The 27,203-nt window shown below is 38.8% G+C and overlaps 1 protein-coding gene across 2 annotated transcripts; it reads right to left on the bottom strand.

The window, feature by feature from the left end:
* Nucleotides 1-9,264: 9,264 nt before the first annotated feature.
* Nucleotides 9,265-22,181, bottom strand: REEP2 (receptor accessory protein 2). 2 transcript variants are annotated; one of them, XM_053464988.1, is made up of 8 exons: nt 21,892-22,181; nt 20,727-20,799; nt 18,149-18,225; nt 15,646-15,766; nt 13,918-14,031; nt 13,391-13,538; nt 10,139-10,299; nt 9,265-9,908 (listed from the first exon to the last, which is right to left on the bottom strand). In XM_053464988.1, exons 1-8 carry the CDS (start codon nt 21,921-21,923, stop codon nt 9,834-9,836), a joined length of 801 nt encoding a protein of 266 aa, XP_053320963.1. In that variant the 5' UTR covers nt 21,924-22,181; the 3' UTR covers nt 9,265-9,833. The 2 variants fall into 2 exon arrangements, with proteins under 2 accessions (XP_053320963.1, XP_053320964.1); XM_053464989.1 differs by having other exon boundaries at nt 10,139-10,281; nt 21,892-22,171.
* Between the last annotated feature and the right edge of the window lie 5,022 nt (nt 22,182-27,203).

Raw genomic sequence — 27,203 nt, 5'->3', positions numbered from 1 at the left:
TTGAGAAAACTAACCAAGATTAACAAAAACGACCCTTTAAAAATAAAGTAAAACAACAGAAGAATGTTTTTTATGGAAAAAATGTACAGAATTTAAAAACGTGAAATGAGGAGTCCTTCAAGGAGAAACATTAATTTGAGGAATAGACGTGGAAAATTGTGAAAGACAAATCCCTATTTTTAAAACAATATAATCTTAGAGAAAAAGCAAATAGCTTGATGATGAGGAGCTGAAAGCTTGAATGACAAACAGTGCTGTATAGCGCTCCCAGTGAGGAGACTTGTCTTCACAATACCAAAATCAGAAATATGATTGGAATTAATAGACTATTGCAGGCTTTATATAGCTTTTATACTAACTTTTAATTCTTGTATTGATATGGTGGGTGCATGAGTGTGAATCCAAAACAGCTTAGTGACAAAATGCCCATTGTTACAAGTTAACCTTTCACTGGTTATAGCAAGACTAGCCCCAAAAGATAATGCATTCTTCCCATCTGCCTTACTCCTTGCTGAGATGACCACATGATTAACAGCTTTTTAAATTAGTATCTTTCCTAAGGACCCCCAATGAGGCACAGACTCAGAACTGCCTATAATTATACTCAAGTTGCACTGAATCATCATCTTGGCTTCTTCAACATAATAGTTACTTCATAGGATGCCCTTCATGCCTTAATGTATTAAATCTACAAAATGAAGTGGAGAAAATTGCAGCCAAAACATCCATAATTTGTCTGCAACAGATTATCAAAGCAATTGCGAACACTAAAATATTACCTGTAATCTTAAATGATCTTCGTCATCTGTTGCCAAAAAGTTAATTTTGTACAGGGTCACTTTCTTATAAATTTCCCAGAAATTGTTGTTTTTTTTAAAAAACATCTAATGGGGCAACAATTTAAAATGAGGCAAACAAAAACATATCTACATAGATAGATATATCCTTGTAAGGTTGCATAGTACACACGCATAGTAAACTGTTGTATGTGATTATTATTACTTGCATTATTATTATATTCCCTTGTAAAGTTGTTTACAAGCTATGTGTATGTATATATATATATATATATATATATATATATATATATATATATATATAATGTATACATAACCTTTGCAACGTTGTTTACAAGAACACTTGTCACAAGCTCAGTGAAAAGTAATGGTAATTTAACTGCAGTAAGTGAATCAGTAATAATAAATATGTATCAACAGTTTACTATGCGTGTTACTTTTGCCATCTAGTGGACTGAACTGATATAGCACATTCATTGTACAGTTGTAAAACATCCATAGGATGTACGCTCATTGGCCATTATCTTTTTTTTATATAGCGACAACAATTTACGCAGCACTCCTTACAATACATATATTCAAGGCGTATGACAAGACGAGAATTGACAGACTAAGTCAAGACAGACCGATACATTAGGTGGAGAGAGCCCGGCTCGCAAGCTTACAATCTTGAGGGAATGGGGTGACAAACATAAGGCACGGAGAAAGGTGAGAGGTAGTTCAATAACAGGGAAGTTCTAGCAGCTAAGATGGTGTGGCTTCTCTGAAGAAGTGGGTTTTTAGATGTTTCTTGAATGTCGGGAGGGTGAATGCTGAAGGTTCGTTGGGAGTAGATTCCAGAGATATGGGACAGCCCGAGTGAAATCTTGTAGACGGGAAAAGGAAGAGGTGATAAGTGAGGAGGAGAGCCTTAGCCCATGGGAAGAACGTAAGAATTGAGAGTATTTTCTTATGAGGGCAGAAATGTATGGAGGAGCAGTGTTATGGAGGGTTGGGGTCATCTTATAGTGAGTAAAGCCTTCGCTGGATTTGGATTTTCTGAAGTAGCGTTCAGCCATGCGGCAGCATTTCTTAAGAAACCTTGTGATTTGGGTATGCCACGGTTGGCGTTTCAATTGTCGGGGGTAACATTTAGTAATTGGAGCTATGCTGTCTAGAGATGAGGCAAGTGCATTGTTATAAAAAGAGGCTGCTGCATCTGGGCAGGAAAGGGTTAAAATGGAAGGTAAGTGAGGTTAAGGGCTAGCACTGGAGAAAAGGTTAGAAGGCGGTGGTCAGACAGTGGGAAGGGAGAGATGGAGAAAATAATTCAGTTGTTGTTGGGAAGATGGAGGAGTGTATTGCAGGCTTCGAGGGCTGTAGTAGAGAGCGTTAAATACGGTTAAAGTGGACGGGGGCAGTAAGAGGGCAGATATAGGAGATAAGGGGTTAGTGGAAAAATGCTACATATCCCAGTATGGGTATTCCTAGGCTATCAAACACAGGTAGAGTAATAGGCAATTCTGGCACAGAAAACAATAAAAGATAATTATGGAGATCTCCTGGTCCACTCTGTATACCTTTTAGCAAAGGTTTGCAAGTTTGCTTGGGCTTCAGTTGTTGTTGGGAAGATGGAGGAGTGTATTGCAGGTACACCTGTTCAATTGCTTGTTAACACAAATCAGCCAATCACATGGCAGCAACTCAATGCATTTAGGCAAGTAGACGTGGTCAAGACAACTTGCTGAAGTTCAAACCAAGCATCAGAATGGGGAACAAAGGGGATTTAAGTGACTTTGAATGTGGCATGAATGTTGGTGCCAGACGGGCTGGTCTGAGAATTTCAGAAACTGTTGATCTACTGGGATTTTCACGCACAACCATCTCTAGGGTTTACAGAGAATGGTCCGAAAAAGAAAATATCCAGTGAGCGGCAATTGTGTGGACAAAAATGCTTTGTTGATGTCAGAGGTCAGAGGAGAATGAGCAGACAGGTAAGATGACAGATAGGCAACAGTAACTCATTACAACCAAAGAATACCATCTCTGAACGCACAACATGTTGAGCCTTGAAGCAGATGGGCTACAGCAGCAGAAGACCACATCGGGTGCCACTCCTGTCAGCTAAGAACAGGAAATTGAGGCTACAATTTGCAACGGCTCACCAAAATTGGACAATGGAAGACTGGAAAAACGTTGCCTGATTTGATGAGTCTCTATTCCAGCCGCGACATTAAGAGGGCAGGGTCGGACTTTGGTGTAAACAACATGAAAGCAGGATCCATCCTGCCTTGTATCAACTGTTCAGGCTGGTGGTGGTGGTGTAATGGTATCTGGGACATTTTGTTGGCACACTTTTGAGCATCATTTAAACACAACAGCCTGAGTATTGTTGCTGACCATGTCCACCCCTTTATGACCACAGTGTACCCATCTTCTGATGGTTTCTTCCAGCAGGATAATGCACAATGTTACAAAGCTCACGTGATCTCAAACTGGTTTCTTGAACATGACAGTGAGTTCACTGAACTCCAATGGCCCCCACAATTCACTCTTCTGTGCTGTATCTGTCTTGCTACATCTTGCAGTTTCTCCCAGAAATGTTGGTTTTAGGCCAAGGAGAACTCTACTGCATTGTTCCACCAATATGGCACCAAGGCAACCTTTATCATACAAATCTACGTATTTTAAGTGTGTGATATATAAACCACCAATAGTTACCAATTATGGTTTTCTTCATTATGAAAAAAATATGTGCCTGTCCATAATACCACAAAGTGACATTGCTGCTTGAGTACATATACTTTTCTAGAAAATAACTGAAAATGTTCACTGCACAACAGCAGAACATTTTAATTTATACAGGCCATGTATTTGAGTAATTATTTCTTCTTATGTTAGCTGCTAACTATTCTTTCTAAACATTATAACTCTCTGCTGGTAATTACCTCATTTCCACGTTTCTCCAGAGTAAATTTAACGTTCCTATTTCAACTGCAAGCTAACACTGCAGCTAACAAACATTTAAGAAGTCATTTAAAGAAGTTGTTGAAGTATTCTCAGATCAGGCTTGTCCCTAGAGCATTGAACTAGGCCATCTTTGAGACATTTTAACCTTTGTTTCAGCCTGCAGTTCGCAACATGTTGAAAAATATTTCCTATACCATTTCCCCACCCTGCTTCTCTAATATAATGTGCGAATACGCTGAAACATTTAATAGTATCTTCTGGCCACTATATTGTGGCCAATTGAGCAGGGTTTCACAGACAAACTTGCCTAAAGACTTGTGTGACATACTCGGCCACTATCTCATAAGACCAATTAGACTGACAGATTTGATCGAGTTCACCGCAGTCAAGCTGAACTTGACGTGTTGAGCGCATCTTCACAGTAGTCGAGTGAAGTCATTTGAGTTACCTCTGTGGTTTAACTGACAAACCTTAGTGAATTTATTGTTATTTTGTATTTATTAGGCGCCAGATTACACAGCACTGTACATATTAAATGGGGCAGTTAACACACATAACAAATATACGTTAATACATACAGACACATCAGAAGTTGAGGACCCTGCACGTAAGCTTGCCATCTAGCCTTATGGTACTTTATACAAAGTTCCTGGCAGGAATGGTGGGTTTACGAAGGCCCCACTTGTGAGTAGTAGCTCTCTTGTAGCATTAATTAGGGATAAATAGTTTCAGCATGCAAAAGAAAATGGATAAATAAAATGAACAAGCAGGCTGCTTGTGACGATGGTACAGGAAAGCTGTCTATATAGAATTTCACCAGAATTATGAATATAATGTCAATGTCAATTCACATCGGAAACTACCTATGTAGCAAAAGGCATATGCCTAATCTCCAGAGAAGTCACCATTGCAAAGAAGACTGGTGTTAGAGCTTGGGATCTTTAAGGAGATCATCGTCTCACTTACAGTGAAGGCTTGCAAGAGCAGCGCCATCAGCACCTTTAAGATTATGCCGTTTGCCAACCTCTGTATAAGCATGTGTTTGTCACTTTGTGATTCTGCTAACTTTTGTGCATAGTAATTGTAATATAGTGCTGTTGAAACTTGCCTATCAAGACAAAGATACACCCAACATTATCTGATGTATTTATGGATCTGGAAGTAAACATAGAAAAGGTTTTTATAATTAAATTATTTAATCTTTAAAAAAAGGAAAAATATATTTTAAATAAATGTGACCTTTTTTTAGCGCTGCTATAGGCAACTTCCATGCAATGTAGTGTTTGTGTGAACCAAACTGCTCTTTGTTAGAGGGAAGCTTTCTATTGGTTGTGGAAACATCAAAATAACCTTAGGAACAAATCGAGAGACGCAGGTCCCAACTGGAACACGCACATAGAACCATAAAGATACAAAGCCATGGTTCTTTTTCTAACATTCGTCTTGTAAAATGTGCATTTTGAGAAGATATCGGAAAAAGAGATCATCTTAAGAAATTAAGTGGTTTTTGTATTAAAAACTAACTACTTTAATTTAATTTTTTTGGTGGTAAATGTGAAATAATTATTCACACAGAAAGTCAATATTTCAACATTTTATTGTTTACATTCTTCATTATTCTCTTTATCATTGTTCATGTTGCATTCAGTATGTATACTTTCCTTAAGGTATCTATTGTATAGGATATATTGGAATCGCAATATAATTATCATTTTCACAGCAACATCAGTGCATTGACAGAGCTTAGACACTCCTAATAGCGCTATTCTCTGGAAATTAAATTGTGTTAGAACCATGACCAGGAAGATTTGAAAAAGCGTAATTTTTTAAAACTATTTTATCTCTCCTGAGCGTATAATGCCATATATCAATACTATATGAAATCCCATGGCAAACACTAGTGATTATCTCATTTAAAATACCTATGCAATAAACTTAATTTTATGGAAGAGAGAGCTCTGCAATGAAGCAGAAGAAAATTATTTAACTAATTAGAAAAAAGAAGACATGCACCGGCTTTGGTGAGTCGTACCAACATTATTTAATATTAAATAGTTATTTCTCGACTCAAAAAAGAACTAAATTGTAACATAACTGAAATGTTACAAAGATTGTTCAAATGCAGAGAGAGATTCTAGCCAAAATGCTTAATTCACATATGGTGAGAATTAAATCTGAATATATATATATATATATATATCTTGGTAATCTAACCCTATGATTCACAGCCCCTGTTAAATGAAAACAACATATTAATTAAAAAAAAAACTGATTCAAATAAATACATTTTTAAATAATTCAATACAATCAAAAGAAGTGCAAATGTTATTTGAAATCATCAGCGACATGTCCTGTATCCCTACTGTAATCTGTCAGGGATTTACTAAACTTGCAAATTAATTAAACCTGAATGTAAAACTTCCCTTTAATTCCAAAACACAAGTGCAGCCGATACCAGGTTCCCAAAGGAGAGAATACATTGCTGGTACGTCATTTTTAACAGGTGAATGGACTGCATCTCCCAGCATCTGCAATCAGTTCTTAGATTATGGAGTTTGCAGTCCAGCCACTTGTTGTTCACAAGCGATCTGTATGTTTGGCACAGAGAAACCTGGTGCACATCATAAAAATGCTTTCTAATTTTTTTGGAAAGCCATTGCTGCATGTCCTTTAAATAATACATAAAAATCAAATAAAACAATGATTGTGCATATTGTTTTATCTCCATGTCACTGAAGTCATTCTTTTTTTTTTTTTTACAATATCCAGTTGTGTTAACAGTACAAATTATATGACACATTATCACCAGTTTAGTGTATTATATGACACATTATCACCAGTTTAGAGATTGTTCCTTGGATTTGGTTAATTTACCCCTTTTTTAGTAGATGCAAGTATAAGCCCAGGGTTGCCTTTTTTACTGAGTTACAAGGAGCAGCTTCCTTGAGCCTGGCTACATTCTAGGGACTACATTTTTCCTTAATCTCCACCACATCAACAGTGGCTTCATTTAGTCAAGAAGCATTGCAAAACCAAATATAAAGAACAAAAAAAGAATCCTGGAGATTTACTTGCAAAGAACCTGGAAATTCATCGTTGGATGGTTGTAAACTATATGACATGAAAACCAGAAGTATTAAAGGCAGCTCTGTATACAGTATCCTCTAGGTATAATAAGTACAGTATATTAAGGCTGTTATTAAAGATGGATCCTAACATGCAGCCACACCCCATGGTAAAAACATTTATTGTCCTACAGCAAAGTCTGTAATTCAAGATATTTTCATACATATACAGACCATATCAACAATATTAATGTAACAATTTGTATAATCCTTGTTATACATTGTACCCAGAATTTGGTTTTGTTTAAAAACAAAAATTCAACCAAAGCTTCCAGGGTAGGCACAGCACATCACATCCTCTTCCCTTCATAATCTGAAACTTTCCCAAATCCTACACCTTACAGTTCAGTATACGTAATAAACTCAGGTAATAGTGTCTAAAATAGTATAACCACCAATATAAATTTATTTGAAATCCACTTTAAATTAATTTGTTAATGTGTGTTGGGCTCCATTTGTCAGTAGCATTCACATTGGAGTCAATGGAAGCAGAACACAGTGTTTGTAACAGCAGCCAATCGCATTTATGCTAGCAAAACAGTCTTTTTAGATAGTATACATTTGATTGGTTGATGCTACTCAGTTCCAATTGACGTGAATGAGAGTGCTACTGGGCCTGTTCCAGATGTGTACACACAAATGCTCCATGTTTTCAATAGAGTCAACTGGATAACGAGTTAAATGACACAGAAGTCTCATTTTCTAATTCCATTAACTAAAGAAACGCTTGCACCGACCTACATACAGTAAAATGCATAGGCGTCAATGTAAAATAAACTCAAATATGCATGAAAATAGGGATACAGTGCACTTTTAGCTTTATATCATTTAGAACAGGCATGTCATGTAATATACAATATTTGTATCGCATTTGGTGGAAACCATTTAGTTTCTGCAGAGTTTCCAAGTCATGAGAAGAACTGAGACAGGGATGAAGCCATTAATTAAGCAGTTTCTGCTCTACAAACCATTGCACTAAACTCTGCTATGTGCAGTTTAAATAAATACATTCAATAAGAGCCAGGTGACAGGTCAACTGTAACTTAAAGCGGCAGCTGTATGGGTATGTGGGTATGCTGAATTTGGTAGAGGTAACAGTGGGACTTGTATAGAAACTCATAGCCAAGAGCACTTGTAGTGTGTGGCCACATTCTGAACATCTCTTCCAATTTTCACGTACTTGTTCCAATTATCATTTCACAGGTTTGTGTTTTTTGCCAATACTAATATTCACTGATCGTATCTTATGAATACAATGAATACTAATGTGAGTGAATTACAGACAAGAAACTCACGTTTACTTTTAAGATAAATGTTTCCTTTCATTCACTTTACAAACAAGAGTTCCTGGTGCTATCCTAACGGCACGTCATTCTAATTCGGCGGGAATGCCATAACACAGAACTGTTATTGACATGTTTTTCATGGGAAGGAAAATTTCATTTATCAAGCATGACTTGCAATTTGCTTAACAAACAACTTGCCAAACAGACTACAGAAAGCAAGTGAAGAGTGAATGGTCTAGTAGACGTTTAACTTGCACAAGTAGGGAGTTCACAAAGACCTGGTAAACACAATGTCAGTTCCTTTATGCAGGCAGCTGTCTGATGCTCACACGGAAATGACACTCCTTTCAGAGATTACATGTCAAGGTTCCCATTCCCATAGTTCTGTGCAGTACTGCATACCGTGGGTGAACATGAATATGAACCTATGGATAATATGTCAATTATATATTTGTGTCACTGTCCACCAGTAGCACTTTTCAAGCAGATCAACCATAGAGAAAACCCTCATACCCTACATTTCTCAAATGTAACTTAATGCTTTAGATGTTCACTTGAAAACAGACGTATCTAGAATAATGATTCTAGACCTTAGGTTGCAAGTCTGGAGGCGGCAGCTTATTAGCCACATTACTGGGGAAAATATACTATAGGGCAATCAGTTCCCTGGAATGCCGCTGCTTAGTGGCCCAGTTGAGAAGGTCTTTGCATAGCCTCTGTAGTATCTCATACCTGGATCTGCAAGGCCTTCTGAGGCAGTGGACCTGCATACGATGTTATGTCCTGGTGTCTAGCCCAAGAGACAACATGACAAAGATGGCAGACAGATACTGAGGGGTGGTCACTGGTGCTTCTCTGGGTCAGGCCTAGGGTAACGTTCCACCTAAATACACCATGAATTCTAGAGCTTCAGATTGTTTAACAGAAAAATAGAGATTTGAAATAAATACTTCGCAAGACAGCAAGAAAAGAACATAATTACCCTATACTGGCTGACTTGCATCAAAATAACATGTTAATTGCAATATATATATATATATATATATATTGATATCAAGAACACCTGTACATACTATCTTAAAGTGCCAATATCTCTCGTAACGTATATTTTTTTTAATGTTGCTTCTTAACCGGCTTTTTTGGTTTTCACCCCAAGCATGAGGAGCGCCTGATGCCAAATTTCTCGAAGGATCCTGGTATATATTCAGGTAAGTAAAAACTGTAAAATAGAAGAATTTCTGTTGTGATTTTTTTCCTAAGTGTCCGATTTAAGATACATAACCAAACGCAGTGGGTTTCTGGCTCCTCTGCCTTTTTAAAATCATTGGTACAGTCGTATAAGGAAGCTCTGCTCCTCTGGTTCGTGAATTCTAACTATTTTAGCGCTTATAACAATTTGTGAATATTTAAGTCCATTAATAACGGTAAATTGTGTATATAACAAAGTCAGCTTCTCTGAAGTGGATTCCAGCACAGCATAATATAAGGTGTATAGCACATCTCAAATGTGGCTTTGTAAACTATTTCTAGTTTGTTAATAAACATTTTTCTTGCAGATACCGACCCATTGCATGTAGGATCCTAAGTACTTGCCGTTGCTTCTGAGGCACAAAGTCCTCAAACGGTTTAAAAGAGAAGAGTGAATATTAAATGCAGACAGACATGGTTAGCCATCTTCACGCAGACTCTCCAGACACACTGGATGCTGTGGCTTTCTTCTTAGGGCGCATTTTTAGGTTCTTGGCCTGTGGCTGGAGCAAATACAAACACATTGTGAATATTTACGCGCATAGCTAACAGTTTTAATGACCTATAATGATCTCTTGGCTGTTTCTTCGTTTATACATTCAGACTTCGAAGAGTATGTGTTCACCGCAGGAACTTGCATGATAAAATATACATAATACTAAAAAAAATAATAATTACAGAAGTGGCAGATATTTTTAAGTATGAAATACCTGCTACATAAGGTATACCTTACCTCTGCTTTTGTTACTTTTTTGACACTTTTAACACTAGCTGTGCGTTTGGGCACTTTCTCTATGGCATCTTCATCTGATTGTTCAGTCTTTGTGTCAGACAGCTCTCCGTCAGATTTCACACTCTGCCGCTGATCCTCGGGAGCTACACATATAGATGGTACTGTGGGGAAAAGGACTGAGGTGAGCAGCACAGAAGACACTGGAGATTGATGTGACACAACGCAAGACTTTTCTCGAAGAATGATTCTTCATAATGGTTAATAATGGCTGCTTTTATAATTTTAGAGATTTGGACATATCCTGTTGGACAGGGGCAGGCTGGGCCGGGGGGCAGGGGGGCAATTGCCCCCAGGCCGCCCGAAATCTAATCTAAACGGCCGCTGGGTGCTGATGCCGCCGGCCGGCACTACTTTAATACTTTTTTTTTAATTTAATATGGCAAGCCGGATCGGCTATTAAATGAAAAAAAAAAATAGTATTAAAGCAGCGCCGGCCGGCAGCATCAGCACCCAGCGGCCGTATGCGATGGCCGCCAAGTGATGGGAGCAGCGTGAGGGGTGAAAGCTCCGCCCCTTCGCACTCACCTTTCACCCCTCACGCTGATTGTTGGAAATCGAATCTAAACGGCCGCTGGGTGCTGATGCTGCCGGCCAGAGCTACTTTAATACTTTATTTATTTATTTTTAATATGGTAAGCCGATCCGGCATATTAAATAAATAAAAAAAAAGGATTAAAGTAGCTCCGGCCGGTGGCATCAGCACCCAGTGGGCGTTTAGATTTTCCAGCAGTCTGATGGCCGCATAGTGATGGGAGCAGCGTGAGGGGTGAAAGGTGAACGTGAGGGGGCGGAGCCACTTCACTTGACTTGCCCCCCAGGCCTTAGGCTGCCAGCCCTCCCTTGCTGTTGGAAATCAAACTAACTAACATAGCAAGTAAGTGCAGCATTAGAAACATCATTCCTCATACTGTTGAACACCAAACCCTAAAATAAGTCCTTCCTCAAGTAAAATAATTTCATAATTTCTGCTGGGAGCGCTTAATTGCCATGTGACACAAATGCAAGCACTGATAGGTTGTTGACATAGAACCTGAAAAGCCTCTTCTTTTCTGAGATGTGTTTGCATGATTACACTTTCAGATGAAACGATTAAATGACAGCAGTTATTTGATGTAGAAAAAGGCTCCAGGCACTCAAGGGTTCCACTCAGGCAGGTTTATTGAAGAAGAACAACAACGTTTCGACCTCACAATGAGGTCAAAACGTTGTTGTCCTTCTCCTTCAATAAACCTGCATGAGTGGAACCCTTGAGTGCCTGGAGCGTTTTTCTATTTTGATTTACTGGGGAGCTGGCCCTTCCTGGCACAGCTAAGCACCTGAGTTCCTGTGGTGTGTGTGCAGATTCCTGATTCTGCTGAGCAGTTATTTGCTGAACATACTAGAGAGTTCAATTAATGTTTTGTCTAAATGGAACCGCAACTTAATTAAATAATAATATTAAAAAGCAAACCATTATTTTATATGGTATAGACGACTAGCCACGACAACCTTATGTTAAAGAAATACATATCTGACCGGCACTCAAAAAGCTTAAGTTATATGAATTCACTTTTTTCACAAACATGTTTTTTTGTCTATAAAATCTTAATCATGACTACTAATTATGGGAAAGCACTTCTTCCCCAGGTCCCTGTGTCTGTTTGGCCACGCCCACTCACACCTACTACCCTCCCACTTCACTTCCACTCCCCACCCACTAAAGGCTCTCTGGGGCTAGACCAACCCCTTTGAGAAGTCACTCACTCAGAAGAGGGAGAGCTTCAGGTAACCTCCCTTCAGGTGTGATTCTTAGGTATGATCAATCTATCCCTGGTACTAATTCTAATCTGGGGCAGATGTACAGGATGCGCTTGGAAAATCTCACTACATTTATTTATCTGCTCAGAAACCCAATCATTTCCTATAATATAGTCATTCTCTGAAATGTGTAACAATGAATAGTGGCAAGTCAGGTCATTTTGGTGAACTTACACGGGATCCACCAAATGCAGCAAAGGGAATAAAGAAACAGTTTTATGTTATTTGTGCACATATGTACATCATACATTACAGAGAGCAGTTAACAATTCTTAGTGGAATTTTCCCAAGGAGTCAAAGATGTAGATTTATCCCTTTAGCCCAGAGTCAATGGAGTCCCAACCCCCACAAGTATACCACTTCCACACTGTGCCATTGTCTGAACCACCCAACCTCTTCATGGTGGGCTAGTGGTGGAAGCAGTCATCTTTGGCTGTCTGGGAAAGTGCTAGACTTTGTCCCTCGTGTTGATGTACAGTGCAGGTTAATAGGGCATTCCAGCGTCACAGACATGAATCTCACCAAGCAATGCATATTAAAGTACTTTTCAAGTATTTACTAAAGTAAAAAAATAAGTACATAAATTAGCATATGCAAAAGCTGCACCTCTACCCCTCCTGTGTGGTCGGATGTTTTGCTCCATTGATCAGCTGCTTGAAGAAAGCACTCCCACTGATATAAATAGGAGGACGTTGTCTCATTAGACCCGGCCAGAACGTTTGCCAAGCCAGAGCTGACTGGCAGTGAGTAAGTATATCATATCACATGTCAGGAGATGTCTTAAAGTGTCCCTTTACGACAGCATAGCCACATGAAGAAGCAAACAATGCTTTTTGTGTCAGGGGGCAGGTGGCCTACTGCTCCTCCCTGTGTTACAAGGCCTACATATGCATACAGCTGACTATAGGCCTATATACTCAATTATGCCTATAGCTCAAGGGCTCCTTTCTGCATTTCTGTCTCTGGTTATGTGCCTGTTCTGTGGTAGTTAAAATTGCCAGGCTGCCTACTGTTCGTCAGATGTACTAAGACAGATAACCTGTACATAGAGAATGGTTAGAGCTGTTCTTACCACAATCCTGCAGCAGTCACATCTCATTCACTATTAAATCTGGTCAATTTTTATAATTATCGGTTCCGTTACAAAAAAACATTTTCCATTTTTAACAGTGTCTATTTGAAATTTCCAAATCAATAACCTAGCCACTTGGTGTGTTTTCAATAAGAGCTTTCCATCGATGATCTAGTCCATTCTCATTGACCTTTGCCCCAATTTCCAGTACTTCAGGTCTTTCCAGTAATCTCACTACATTTTTTTTCACCTAAGCTTAACGTACTGTATGCCCAAGCAAGTCTACAATCTTTGTACTTGGGTCAGCCGTAGGAATAATGTACCTGAATCCACAACGGTTTCCACATGCCCACTGGAAGCACTGCGTATCCGTGGCTCTGGACTCTGTAAGTGGACAGCATCATCATCTTGAATCAAGGTCAAGTCCTGCATGCTGAAGCTACGCAACTTTTCTGATAACACACCTTGTCCCTTAAGAAAAGAAAATTATATTTAAAAAAATGAATGTTAGAAAACTAAAGTGTTCAATAAAAAAGAAGTCACTTAGGCTTTCAGGGCCTCCAAGGTCTCCTTTTCAGATGTAATCTCTTAAGAAAAGACCTCTGATATCCCAAAAGCTTATAAGACTTTGTAGACATCAATTAATGGCGATAATGCATGAACCTCTTCTATGTACTCAACGCCAATAAAAAAACATTTAAACAAAAACCTTGACGATGAGGGCAGTTGAACAAAGCATCTTAGAGGACATCACCGAGGGCATTAACTTTTTACAGTAATGATTACTTTGCTTTCTTTGTGAAATAGATCTGTATATGTGGGAGAATAAATGGTGTTAAATATACAGTACCTTAGTAGCAGCTGTTACGGCAGCATTTGCAGCAAGGTTCAAACCTCTTTTACCAACACGCATCATTGTCTCATAGCTCTTGTCCCGCGCCTGAGCTATATACTCATCAATTTCCTGAAAGACCAGTTACAAAGACACAATATTTGTGCAAAAAACATATGTTCAGTAAGCAGGAAAGCAATAATGCTATTGTTAGATCTACCTTTTCCACAAAGTAAATCAAGTCAAAAAGGCCCTAAATGATTAAAAGAATCATCGCATAAATAAATGACATTGTACTTCTGCGACAATGTAGGGCACTGAAATATAGCCCCATATTATAAAATAGATCAACGTTTCGGAAATCTAGATAGGTCACCAATCATTAGAACTCCTTCTGATGATGGTTAACTAGAGGGACAGCAGAATGGTCAGGGCTTGGATAAAACTGGGCTGGAGGTGCAGGCGTGCAATCAGAAGCTTGGTATCTTCCCAAGACACCAACATTCCTGGGTTTTGCCAGGCCTCTTTTTCGTGAACAATCACCAGCAGCAATGTGTTTACCTTCTGCCCTAGACCTGACCCAGAACAGCGCCCCCTAGCTGCTGCCTTTGTCCTCACTGCGGAACGCCAGGACATTATATCCCAGTTCTCTGTGTATTACCTTTTACTATATGTTATGGAGACTATGCCTGCTCTGTACTGTTCTGCCAGTGTGCAAATGGGCTGGCTGGAGAGATCAGAATTCTCCTTTCTAACCAGACCATTTGCCCTCCTATTTTGCAGCAGATGGACTGCCGCTCCAGGTCAGAACAGGTTGCTGTTCACCAGAACATACTAGAGCAGGGGTGTCCAACCTGCGGCCCTACAGCTGCTGCAGGACTACATCTCCCATAATGCTCTTTCAGCTAATGAGCTGGCTGAGGGTTATGGGAGATGTAGTCTTGCAGCAGCTGGAGGGTCACAGGTTGGACACCCCTGTACTAGAGTCTAAAACACAGTAAAACAGTATGCTGTATATATGTCAAATTTAAACATGACAGGTTTTTATAGGGTAGGGTGGCCTTGATCTAAAATGACATGCAAGACCTAAACCATGCTATTTAATTCCTGCTATCTGTCACTTTTCAATACAAGAAAAAAAGAAAAAGATCAATGGATGCTAATTATATAATCACTTATGGGACCTGCAGAATACGAAGGCTTACCCACAAGCGCCTTACTGCCTCTTGGCTGGTCCCATGATACATGAAGTGTTAGTGATTATATGCTTAGCAACAATAAACAAAACTACACCATACTAATTATTATACAGTAACACAGTGTTGCTGCAGATAATTTTATATATTACCCAACTGACTTGTATCATAACACTAATTGACACGTTAACCGTGTGGTGCTGATAAAAGCAATCTTAGCTTGTTGATAAGCAACTTCATTTTAGCTGAATTTCTTATAAGCATACTGAGCTCCTAGAAAAGAAAGACATCAGGGAAGGAAATAGGGTCACGTGTATTTGGGATCCAATAGGACAACCTGCCACCAGAAAAGTGATCAAGAAGCTCCCACCACAACAGGCAATCTCCCTGGGAAGAACACACCATTATATGGTACCCACTAATTCAGGCACCCCGGGGATAGGGGATAGTCATACTTTAGCATTGCTAGCCCTCAACAGAATTTAAAGGGGCTGGGTGTGAGACCCTTAAAAGACATAGATTTTGTATACAGTGTACCAAAAACACACACCTTTTCCTTACTGGAGAGCGTTGGGTGGACAAATTTTCTGTAGAGTACACTAGACCCTTTAGTGTACGGAGACAGCAGCCAAATCACAAAAGCAATTTTTAACTCAAAATAAAAAGGAAACCTAATAGGAAAATTACAAAAAAAAAAAACGAGTGAAGGGCACAGACAATGTTTGTTTGCAATAATGTTACAGCACAACAATAAAATCAGTTTCCAGAAATAAATCCAAAGCAGCAGTAAAAGCTTGTTACATAAAGCTAATAGCATTTCTTTATCCCGAGAGAATGTACTATTTTACACTCATCGATATAAGAGGTTACAGCAATCATGGTGCTGTGCAAGTAAAATTGAATGGGTTTTATAGGAAAAATAAAAACTCTACTCCTTACTATTAATGCACATTTGATTTAAAGGGCCTTTGTATCCATATCAGCCTATTTACCTGTAGTTTACCATAGGAGCATTAAGACCTGGGCTCTTTGCTACTAATGACATCTCTGATGACTCCATTAAAGCATGGAGCTGTATTTGATGTCATAACACATTGATTGATACACAGATCTCCCTGCCACCTATTACCTACTAATAACAAGCATGGGGCCCCTTCAAACATTTAAAAAATGGGGCCCAGCTACTATCGATTAATTAACCTAGATACCAAAACTAACAATTAGTTCAGCACAGAAAACAGAATCACCCCCAACCTCATACATTGACATAATGATTTGGCAAATTCTAGCTATGGAAAAGCTGGCTGCTTAAAAACACAAAACTACGCAAACTTAACTAGCCATTTGGCAACCATGGATTTTCGCTCATGCCCCCCCCACCCAACTTCTCCTAATGACACTGTGAGATATCTGATTCCACAGATCGCTTACGAATGGGGCTGGGGAGCAGCTGGACGAGATCCGCTTCTTGTCTAGAGGGATGTAAATGACTTTTAGGTTTCTCTCTTCTTCTTTTCTTACTCTCCTTTTGGGCTTCCTTCCTTCTTTCTGTATCCCCCTCCAGAAACTTGAACAAAAGCTACCCATGATTACTCCATTATTTTGCGTGTTATTAAATGCTCACCTGTGTTTCAGACGCCAGTAAAAGATTTATTCTTAGAGACCCTAAAACCCTAGAGCTGCACTAGCCTCTCCTAAAATAAGTTGCCCTAATCTCCATGACTGCCATTACAGCACTATGTTTTTTCTGTGCTCTTTGAAACCTACCTTTGCATTGCTGATAAAGATACATACAGAAAAATAGTGTGCAATTTGAACATTTTACATCAAAATGAATAAAACAATTAGTGTAACTTTTAATCTTTCACAGTAGTGGCATGGAGAGAAGACTGGCATTTATACAGTTAAAACCATATATATATAGATATATATTATTAACAGTTATTAGCAAGAGCTGCACCTGAACGCCTGTGTTTTATTTACAGTAACATCTATCACAGGCGTAGGAAGGCTGTTATCACCTTTTGTCCCGAAATGTGAGTTCACGCTTGCCTAGAGATTAATGCTGAAGAAACAGCTATATTTGGATTGTCAGAGAAAAAGTGACCTTGTTTCTCAACAAAATGTGTTCTAGCAGAGCTGCAGTCTGCAGTCAGGCCGTGTTTAACACGTAGACATACATTCTGAGAGCCGGTATGTTTCAACTTTCATTTCTAGATTCTAGACCTAGATTTATGTATTCCAGTGTCAGATTCCTGGGTCGCACATGTAGATTATGAATGCTATGCAGATAAGATTTATGTGTCTTTTCTCTTTCCACATTCAGTACACAGCTCTCTTATTTCAACTTGCACAAGGCTTTCGGGCATAAAGTTTTACAAGCAATTTTACCACCATAGCAACCAAAAGAATATTTCCATTGATAGGACCATTCCATTGGTTGCTATGGTGATAAGAACACTTTGCATCAGAATTGTTCTTTATAAATAGCCACCAACGTCTTGGCCAATTCAGGGCAGGGCTGACAAACCACATGGCCCAGCAATAAAGTGTTCCATGCATAGGAACAGACAAATAATCCCAGATCTTTAATCCTGAGTAGTCCAGGGGTAAACTGCAGCCCTACAGCCCCCAACCCCCTTGCCAGCCTTTTTCTTCCCATCATTGAAATCCTAAAAGTCATGTTATCTGTAATAATGCCCAGACATTCAACAATTCTCTTCTTTCTGGACATGATATGGCTCTGAAATGACTGTGCTCAGCCCCACACCATTTCCTCCATACTTTCCTCTGTATATAAGAAAGATTGGAATTTGGGTCCCGAATTGAGACTGACCCTCCAGATGAAGGACACTTGGCTGTTTTAGGGAATATTGTTACTTTTATTTGCAAATCAGGTATAAGTCACCTTGCCCATCTAACAAGTTAACTGAACTACCAAGATAACTTTAATTGACAGCCAAGCATTAATATAACCAGAATATTCAACTCATAAACAAAGTGGCAATCCATAAAAATTGATAACTTATCCGTGCAAACACTATGCTACTTACCAAGAGAGGATAATATCTGTGAGCGTTTCAGCAGTAGTGAAAAAGGCAAAGACAATCCAATACATCATCCATTTTACCTAAAAGAAATCTGAAATGAATCCAGCTTCCAGTTGCAACATAATTAATAATATGTTACTAAGAACGTTATAAGAATAATTAAGAACATTTAACAATATTATTCAATCGTTTCATGGTGTTAGGCGTGTCCTACAGAATACTGATGCTCCCAACAAGGTGAGAGGCTCCAATAAGAATATATTGAAATATTCAGCGAGGAAGGGTCAGTTTCCTATTGGCTGTTGTGAGGTCAGGAACACACTGCAGCCAATCGGAACTAAGAAGTTACCGACCGCTGGAAACCATGAGAACTAGAATCCCTGTATCGCTACCTATCCAATGGAACAAACGGCACCCTGTACAAAAAGACAAGAGAACTGACATTTCATTATTTCATTCTCAATCTTCTTCAGTTAATTCATGAAGATCCCCAAAAATGCAAAGCAACATAAAGTATGTGCATCTCCAAGCAAAGAGGTTAATACCATGCATTCCATGGCTAATGAGCCAGACAAAGGTTGGGATAATGTGTCAGGATTTGCTGAAAGTAAACTTGGTACTTGAATGCAATCACTTCAGTTTCAAGTTCCATGAAACTGTTATATGACAATAGATTCATCTTTGCTATAGAATATTAAACTTTATTCATCATGAGCCAGTCACAGAGAAACTTTTGAGCGTGATAATATATATAAATATAAAACCAGGAGATTTATTTACTGTAATTATATTACAGGCTGAATTATTTTCTTACTCTAAGATGCGGAATTCAATGGAATTTAAAGCAGTTTTGGCTGTTTCTGTTGCTAGCATAAAAGAAAAAAATAAGCATTTTTTCCAGCAGTAGCTGCCTTGAGCAAACGTTACCGAGAGAAACAAATCCAAAAATAGTTTACATGATATTTGCACTTAAATAAGTAATATTTTCCTATATCAAAAATGAACACCTGGTATTTAAAAACACATGATCTCCTTTAGTTTGTGTTTGTAGTATTGACAAAAAAGCATATATGTAAAAAAGTGAAATCATAACATTTTTTTTTTAGAACAAAAAAAAACAAATATGTTTAGGAACAGTTTTAAGAAACTCCACTGCACAGTGGATATCACCATAGCAACAGTTGTCAAGACAGCTACTTACCAGGTGATTGCTTCTGGAATTGTAACATCAACCAAAAAATATAAATTTAAAAAAGTGAAACCATTACATGTTTTTCTTTAACAAAAAATAATATATTTAGGAACAGGTTTAGGAAACTCAATTGCACAGTGGATATTGCCATAGCAACAGTTGTCAAGACAGCTACTTTCCAGGAGACTGTTTTTGTCCCTAATCTTTTTGCTTTACATATTATTTACAAGAGCCAAGTTTCAGACACTCCGTTGCTTGTCACAGCACTGCACAAAAGAATCTATGATGCAGCATTGTATACAATGTATATACAGGCATGATAATTGTATATTTTTAGAATACTTCAGAAAATTTGCAATGCTTTCTCACTGCTTAATATGTCTTAAAAGAACAGATCAGGGGAAAGCAGGAAGGAAATGTAGAAGGGTAGAACTTGACTGACTCTTTTTTGTAACCTTACTATGTTACTATCTGCAAGATGCCCCTTTACTGATTGTGTTTCAAAAACAGATTGCCTTTTATAATCTGGGTGATGACTGTGTGTGAGAGCATGAATACCTGGGGAGGTGATGTAAAACTGATTAGATTCCACCTCTGCTGGTCTCAAATGGTTGGTTCCACCGGCACTTCCTGGCTCGAGTAAGCACTAGATAGGTGGCCTACTTTATGGGATGTCCTTTTGTTTGTACCCATGGAGGCAGGTCAACGAGGGCAATTAACTCACCCTGTTATGAATGAGCTCAATATGTTTCCAAGTTGATATTGCTTATAGGTTCACAGCAAAGGGAAATATTTAATTGTATTGATCTGTAAATAACATATCCGCATCTATCTACCTATCATGTTTCTTTGGTACGGCCACCATCCTAGATGGCCACACAGGCCAAATGTCCATGTAGTCTCTTTCCATGAGAATATATGTTTACATGAATGTATTTGTGGCCACAGGAAAGAAAATGCTCTGAGAATCACTGATCTGCTGAAAATTGATTTCCCCTACTAATAAAATGAGAATATAGCCTGTCGACGTTAAAATACAAGTATATAATTGTCAGTAATTTAACAAGAAACGTAGCAGCATTAAATGCAACCTATGATACATTTGTAAATACTGAATTGGTTCTTATGTTTCTACAGTTATAGAAACTGAGATAAACCGCATCACAGATTCAGGGCCATGTTATTCAAGGAAAAACTGGAACAATTCCACAGCTAAGTGCATCAATATGGAGCAATAATTAAAGAAATTGAATGTTTCTACAAATTAGTATTAGGACTTCTGCTTAGATTTGCTCCTTGATAATTTTGTGTTTATAGTAACAAAACTGTATATGCAAGACAAAATATAACTTAAACTTTAACCCCATGTCCATATATTTGAAAACTTACATATTCTTTGACATTTTTAGTCTTTACTGCTTTGTATGATGAGTACGCTGGATACAACGTGCCAAATACCAACCTGCAGGGCAGCAAAAAAAAGGAATATCAATAAAATAAAAAAATATATTTTTATTAATTGCAATGCCTAAAAAATAATTAATATAATTAAAGTAAAATGTAAAAATAACAGGAAAAAAATTGACCAGCTAAATTGCAATATATATTTCTACAAATGTATATTGGCTGTTAATTCGTGATCACAAATATATAAAGAATGTGAATGCAGGAGAAGGAGATGTTTGCATTAATCTTTCTACTGTTGTTCTAATAATACACAGATTAGCTTTACTGATCTAGCAGAGGATTGTGCTAACTAGACTAAAACTGGCTACGGGGAAAACAAGCAAGTCAGAGCAGTCAGTTTAGCCTTCTATGATATACAAACACTGAATGTGTGTCCCACAGCTAAAGCCACCGCATTTACAAAAAGTTTAACAAACTTGACATCATTAAAAATGATTGCACAGATTTTCCAGCACTTAAGGGGTTAGTAGAACTGCCAATCAACCTATTTATTCGGCCCAGTCTTATATTTTATAAATACTGTCATTCTGGTGAAGAATCTTTATATTTTTTCCCCACTTCTATGGAGAAGGGTAATGACCAAACAAACAGCATATTAGCTAGCACATTAACAATACAAAATAAGTACAGCCTAGCATCTCATCATCATTAAACTGATAAAAGAATGTCTGTTTACAGAGTCTGTGTGCACCAAGCTGCTAAATTGCCAGATATCAAGATCTAAAGCCCTGAGCCCTTGCAGGTACATGTGATGATGGCCCAGGGCTTTCTGGTGCATGTTGGATCCAAATGCAAGATATCACTGACTGCTCACATTACATGAAAAAAAATGGTTACCACCATTGGAGTCAGAGCAGCAAACACTAGTCCACATCATCAGTAAGAGCATGGTGTGCACAGACCTGGCCCATATGTACATATACCTGCCTACAGCCTGCAGCACTGCATGCACCCATCCAATAATGACAGATATAAGGAGTGCATGTTCCATAAGCATCATTCCATGGACTGTCCTAATCATCATGTGAAAATCATGCAATATCTGCCCCACCAGGCGCAGCTACATACTTTTCTAAGCCATACTTACACCACCAGCCGGGAGATGATCCAGGACACCATCCTGACTGTCCAAGATGCCCCACCTGTATTGCCCTAAGGCTTGGGGAGATTGACAGCTCCGGTAAGCCGATGCAATGCAGAACGTGAGCGCCTTGCGACGGCCGGTGAATCAGAACCAGATGCCCTTTAACGAGAAGAAAGACGGTGCTGTTAAAATCCCGGACCCGGTCCTTAAAGGCAACGTCTCTGCAGCAATCCGGGAGGCGTGGCTGCGATTTAAAGCCTACCCTGCAATGAGCTACTTTTTATCGGAGGGCAAAAAAAGCGAGGATGCTGCCAACATCCAGCAGCAGGTTCAGGGCGAGGGACTGGGGTATCAGTGCAGCGCAAAGCATTGTGGGGGATGATGAGCTCACATGCACCTCTGTGTCTGACATTGGATTGGAGCAGTGCTGCAGTACAGTGGGATCAAGTGAATTGTACAATATGCTTCATATAATATGTCATAAAACATATCAGATAATCCCTCGCAGTAAAGCCATCTGCTGCTGTGGAAATATTATGTGAAACTTGTTCCAGTGATCATTCTCCAAATGTTAGAGGATGAAGGGTGTTATCCATAGAAGCTTGACACTAATTCTTTATAAAGTTATATCTACATGTATTTTTCTTAAAATATTTATGGCCACAAGTTTTGGGTTCCACAGTTTTTGTATAACTATATTTTTTATAGAGATGTCCCTGCATATAATAAATCTCAACTGTATTAAGGCAGGACCTTTGATCCTTGGTGGTCTTCTGGCAGCACTGTGATCTGTTCAGTATCCTAGAGTGTTGACAACTTGTAAGTGCATTTGGTGGGACCACTAATGTCTCTCAATCTGCCTTATTTATATATTTAATATTTAAGAGTGCTGTGGTGTGATTTTTTGTTCGGACAGAATTAGGGGGGTTTTTTTCCATTCAGAAACAAAATTTGCTGTCTCTCACTCTCTCAATGTCTCCCAACCTTCTCCCTCAACCGCTTCCATGTCCCTGTCAACTTCTTGTTCTTCTATCTTCTTTTTTTTGCCCGGGTTTCCCCACCATCCGTTGCAATATCCAGTCATCTCAGAGTGGTTCTGCAACAGGGCAAAGGTTTCGCATATACCCTCTCTTCCAATTGGAGGTATAGGGGAGAGGCTCCGCTCTTTTGTATAAGTACTACAAGTGGCCAAAATAACGCAAACACATCTGTGGAGAAAGAGAAGCGTTTCTGCACCTCTCTTTCTCTGTAAATCTGTCTGCATTATTCTGACCTCTTGGGGTACCTCCACAAAAGGGCAGAGTCTTGGCGCACAACAAGTGGACCACCTTTTCCTCGTTCCTCCAATCAGGGGTGATGTTGTCCCCGTGGTGTGCGCCAAGGGTCCACCCTGTTGTGAAAGTGCTCCAGGAGGCCAGGTTAATGGAGTGGGTATGTGGGAAGGAGCAGACCAAGAAAGAAGACCAAGAAGAGGCAAGACAAGAATCTTTACATTGTGTTACATGGCCAAGCTGCCACTTACGCCAGTGATTATGGAACAGCCCTGAACGGGTAATTGTCCCACTTCCCCCTGGGGTAGCGCACCACTGACATCACATGATTATAGTGACACAAATGCCCCAGAAAACAGTAGGTTCAGGGTGGTAAATGTCAGAAATAGACAGATGAATAAAATTATAATTTATTATAAAAACGACTGATTAAGGTCTAAGCCTTTATATCAGGAAAATTTGGCAGAATGGTTCTTATCCTTCTTATCCAATCCTATGTTTCGGTGTAGGTTTGCTATACTTAAATTTAGGTGACAGTCTTGTAAATAGTGTCAATACATAAAAAAGGGCTACCTTTCAGCATAATGGGTCCCAGGCCAAGATCCCTCAACCCAGCAGACCTCTTCACGAATTCTTCATCTAATTCAATTCAAGCTACAGAGAATTAAAAAATAGACGCGTGCAAAGAATTCAGTGTGATGGCTTAATTTTTGGTTTTCACTGAAAATTAGAAATGTGCAAATTAGTAGCATGGTATTTTGTGTACAGTTATTTATGGATACAAACACATTGCAAATGACTACAGAATGAAACAATACAGCATGGGATTAATCCCATTCAATAGACAGAAGTTACAACCCTGCATTAACAGGAATGGGAACACTGACTCATAACATCTGTAGCGACTCATATGTCAACGTCGCTAGACGCAAATGCAATAGGATGTTCTAACGGCACCACGGGGCAGTTATGAATTCTAGATTGTAGATAATTTGTTTTTCTTGATCAAATGTGTTGAAAAAAAGGATTTTTTTGGGTGGAAATAAATGCTGCCAAAAGATGGAGAATTTTCTAATTTTTTCCCTTAACGCTAGGTAAAGGTATGCAAGTTCTTCCACCTTGCAAATAAGATCCAGTGAAGCATTTTCTCTCTCTTCCTAAGATGTTGCCGCTAGTATAATGGGCTCTCAATCTTTAAAGGGATATCTTGCCATTGCCTGTTAGACCTCTTCATTAGTCTGGATCACTCCAGTGAGCAACAGTAGGCCTTGACACCTTTTCCCTTTTAAAGTCACCAGTCTATCATCCATAGTGCTGTGAACTGAGGATAAAGCAGGAGACATCTTCTAACATCCAATGTACGAAGGTTCTTTTCATTCTCCAACACTGAGATTGGACAAAATGTAGTAAGGTGTGATGCTTTGGGCAATGTTCTGCTGGAAAACCTTGGGTCCTGTCATTCATGTGGATGTTTATTTGACATGTCCCACCTACCTAAGCATTGCTGCAAACCATGTACACCTTTTCATGGCCTCGGTATTCCCTGATGCCATTGGCCTCTTTAAGCAGGAAAATGACATGACATATTACACCGTGTCATGATTTATTAAAAAAATAAATAAAGCCAAAATGGAGAATCCATGTGTGAAAAACTAAGCACATCTTATTATGCAATAGCTTGTAGAATCATCTTTAGCAGCAATAACTTAAATTAATCATTTTCTGTATGACTAACCGTTTCTCACATCGTTGTGGAGGAGCTGTGGTCCACCTTTCTTTACAACGTTGCTTCAGTTCATTGAGGTTTGTGGACATTTGTTGATGAACAGCTCTCTTAAGGACCTGCCACAGCATTTCAACCAGGTTGAGGTCTGGACTTTGCAACACCTTGATTCTTGTCTTTTTCAGCCATTGTGTTGTGGAGTTGCTGGTATTCTTGGGATCATTGTCCTGTTGCATTACCTAATTTTGGCCAAGCTTTAGCTGTCGTACAGAAGGCATCACATTTGACTCTAGAATACTTTGGTATACAGAGTTCATGGTCGATTCAATGACTGCAAGGCTTCCAAGTCCTGTGGCTGCAAAACAAGCCCAGATCACGACCCCTCCACCAACGTGCTCGACAGTTAGTATGAGGTGCTTGTACCGATATGCTGTGTTTGGTTTTTGCAGAAAGCGGAGCTGGGCATTATGGCTATACATCTCCACTTTGGTCTCGTCTGTCCAAAGGACATTATTTCAGACATCTTGCTGTTTGTTCAGATAGAGCTTTGCAAACCTTTGCAACTGTGCTGTCTCAAACATTTTAGAGAGAAGAGGTTTTCTCCTGGCAACCCTCATGTACCGTCATGAACATTAACATTTAACATGCTAAGTGAGGACTGTAGAGTCTGAGATGTGACTCTTGGTTTTTTTTTGCAATTTATCTGAGCGTTGGGGTGAATTTGCTGGGATGTCCACTCCCGGGAATGTTTTCCATCTTTGAATAATCTTTTTCATTGTAGAATAACCGACTTTAATTTATTAGGAAATAGATTTATAATACCCCCCGAGATTGATGGGCAGCAACAATTCTCTAAGAATATTGCTGATGTCTTTCCACCTTGGCATTGTTTTGACACACACCTGAATGCTCCAGACCAGCAAACTGCTCAAAGCTTTTATTGAGGTGGTCAAACTTGCTGATGATCAATTGATTAGCAGCAGTTGTCTTCTACTTAGCATTCCTATGGAAGCAGTAAGGTTGTAGTTTGTTTTTCACACACTGCTTCTTCATTTTGTCTTTATTTTTGTTGAATAAATCATGGCACTGTGTAATATGCCGTGATGTTTGTCTGAGGTTGTATTTACCTAATTTTTAGACCTGCTAAGGAACAGATGATTTCTATTAAGTCCTGATATATAAAACCATAGAATTCAAGAAGTTTTTTTCCCACGACTGTATAAGGATCCTGCGAAATGATGCAGAAATCTTTTTTTCTTGCAATAAACCTATACTTTACACCTTAAAGACTAAGCAATTAAGCTGAATGTTGCACATTTATCACTCGTCCTATTTTCAGGATAAGCACATGTTGGAGTACCTTACTGCATGCAAAATGGGGTATGCTTCTTTAGTTATTGGAGTTAGGATATTTGGCTTTTCATTTCACTCCCCCCCCAGACCCCCTACTAAAGGCAATAAGCATTCTAGTCATAAGCAGAGCTAAAATAGCATCAAATCCCATGCATGTTTTTTTTTTTATAACACACATAATTTGTAAGCATATATTTCATTTTGCTGCTGCTTCGTTAACTACAATGTGATTGTCACAAAAATGTATACATACGAATGCTACCTTGTTTTAGCAGGGGCTGCAGGTGGAGGAGATAAATGAGAAAGTAGTCCTATTTTGTCCAATAAATATATACAATATATGCTTCAACTTCAATGTGGTAAAAAGCATTGGACTCCATGAAAAACTGGTTCCAACATGCATTAAAAACGTTTGGGGACTATGGGATATTGAATCCCATCAGAGATCACAATGATCAGATTATATTTGATTTTCAGAGTGACAGTCGAGTGTTGGAAGTATAATTCAAAACTTACCATCAATATACAATGCAGGCAATATCCTGCTTTAAGAACATATGCAAGTAAGGACACAGGAGAATGGTTTTGCTATAACAGTTTACATACTCTTGCTTCGCTAGTAAGTACGGATAACAGTTTGTCTCTCAAGCATCTTTCGGAGAGTTTTGTTTGATTGTGGAAGTGACCTGACAATTTCAGTGTGGTACATTCATAAATTAGTGAAAAAGGCAGCTCTTCCAATTTAAGTGCACTTTCGTTTTACATACACGCTTTGGGCTCCATTGTGTACATTGATGTGGGGTATGGGGGGAAAAAAAAGCCTCCAGAATAAATTGAAAACACAGATTTATTGAACTGTAATAAGAACATGGAAACCATAGTCAGCCCTTCACAAAATTAAAGTACAGGAAGTAAATTAAACATATTCTACAGTAAATGACTTATAAAACTTGAGTAACTGAACATAT

This window comes from Spea bombifrons, chromosome 4 (genome assembly GCF_027358695.1).
Source record: "Spea bombifrons isolate aSpeBom1 chromosome 4, aSpeBom1.2.pri, whole genome shotgun sequence".
Classification (NCBI taxonomy): Eukaryota; Metazoa; Chordata; class Amphibia; order Anura; family Pelobatidae; genus Spea; species Spea bombifrons.
This window is presented reverse-complemented; position numbering and strand designations above follow the sequence as displayed.

What these genes read in the sequence shown, in the direction of transcription:
- REEP2 (XM_053464988.1), bottom strand. Translation starts at nt 21,923, where the DNA reads ATGGTGTCCTGGATCATCTCCCGGCTGGTGGT. An exon ending in CTAAAAATGTCAAAGAATAT is followed by an intron (nt 18,226 to 20,726) that starts GTAAGTTTTCAA and finishes GATTTCTTTTAG; the next exon opens with GTAAAATGGATGATGTATTG. An exon ending in CGCTCTCCAGTAAGGAAAAG is followed by an intron (nt 14,032 to 15,645) that starts GTGTGTGTTTTT and finishes CTGGTCTTTCAG; the next exon opens with GAAATTGATGAGTATATAGC.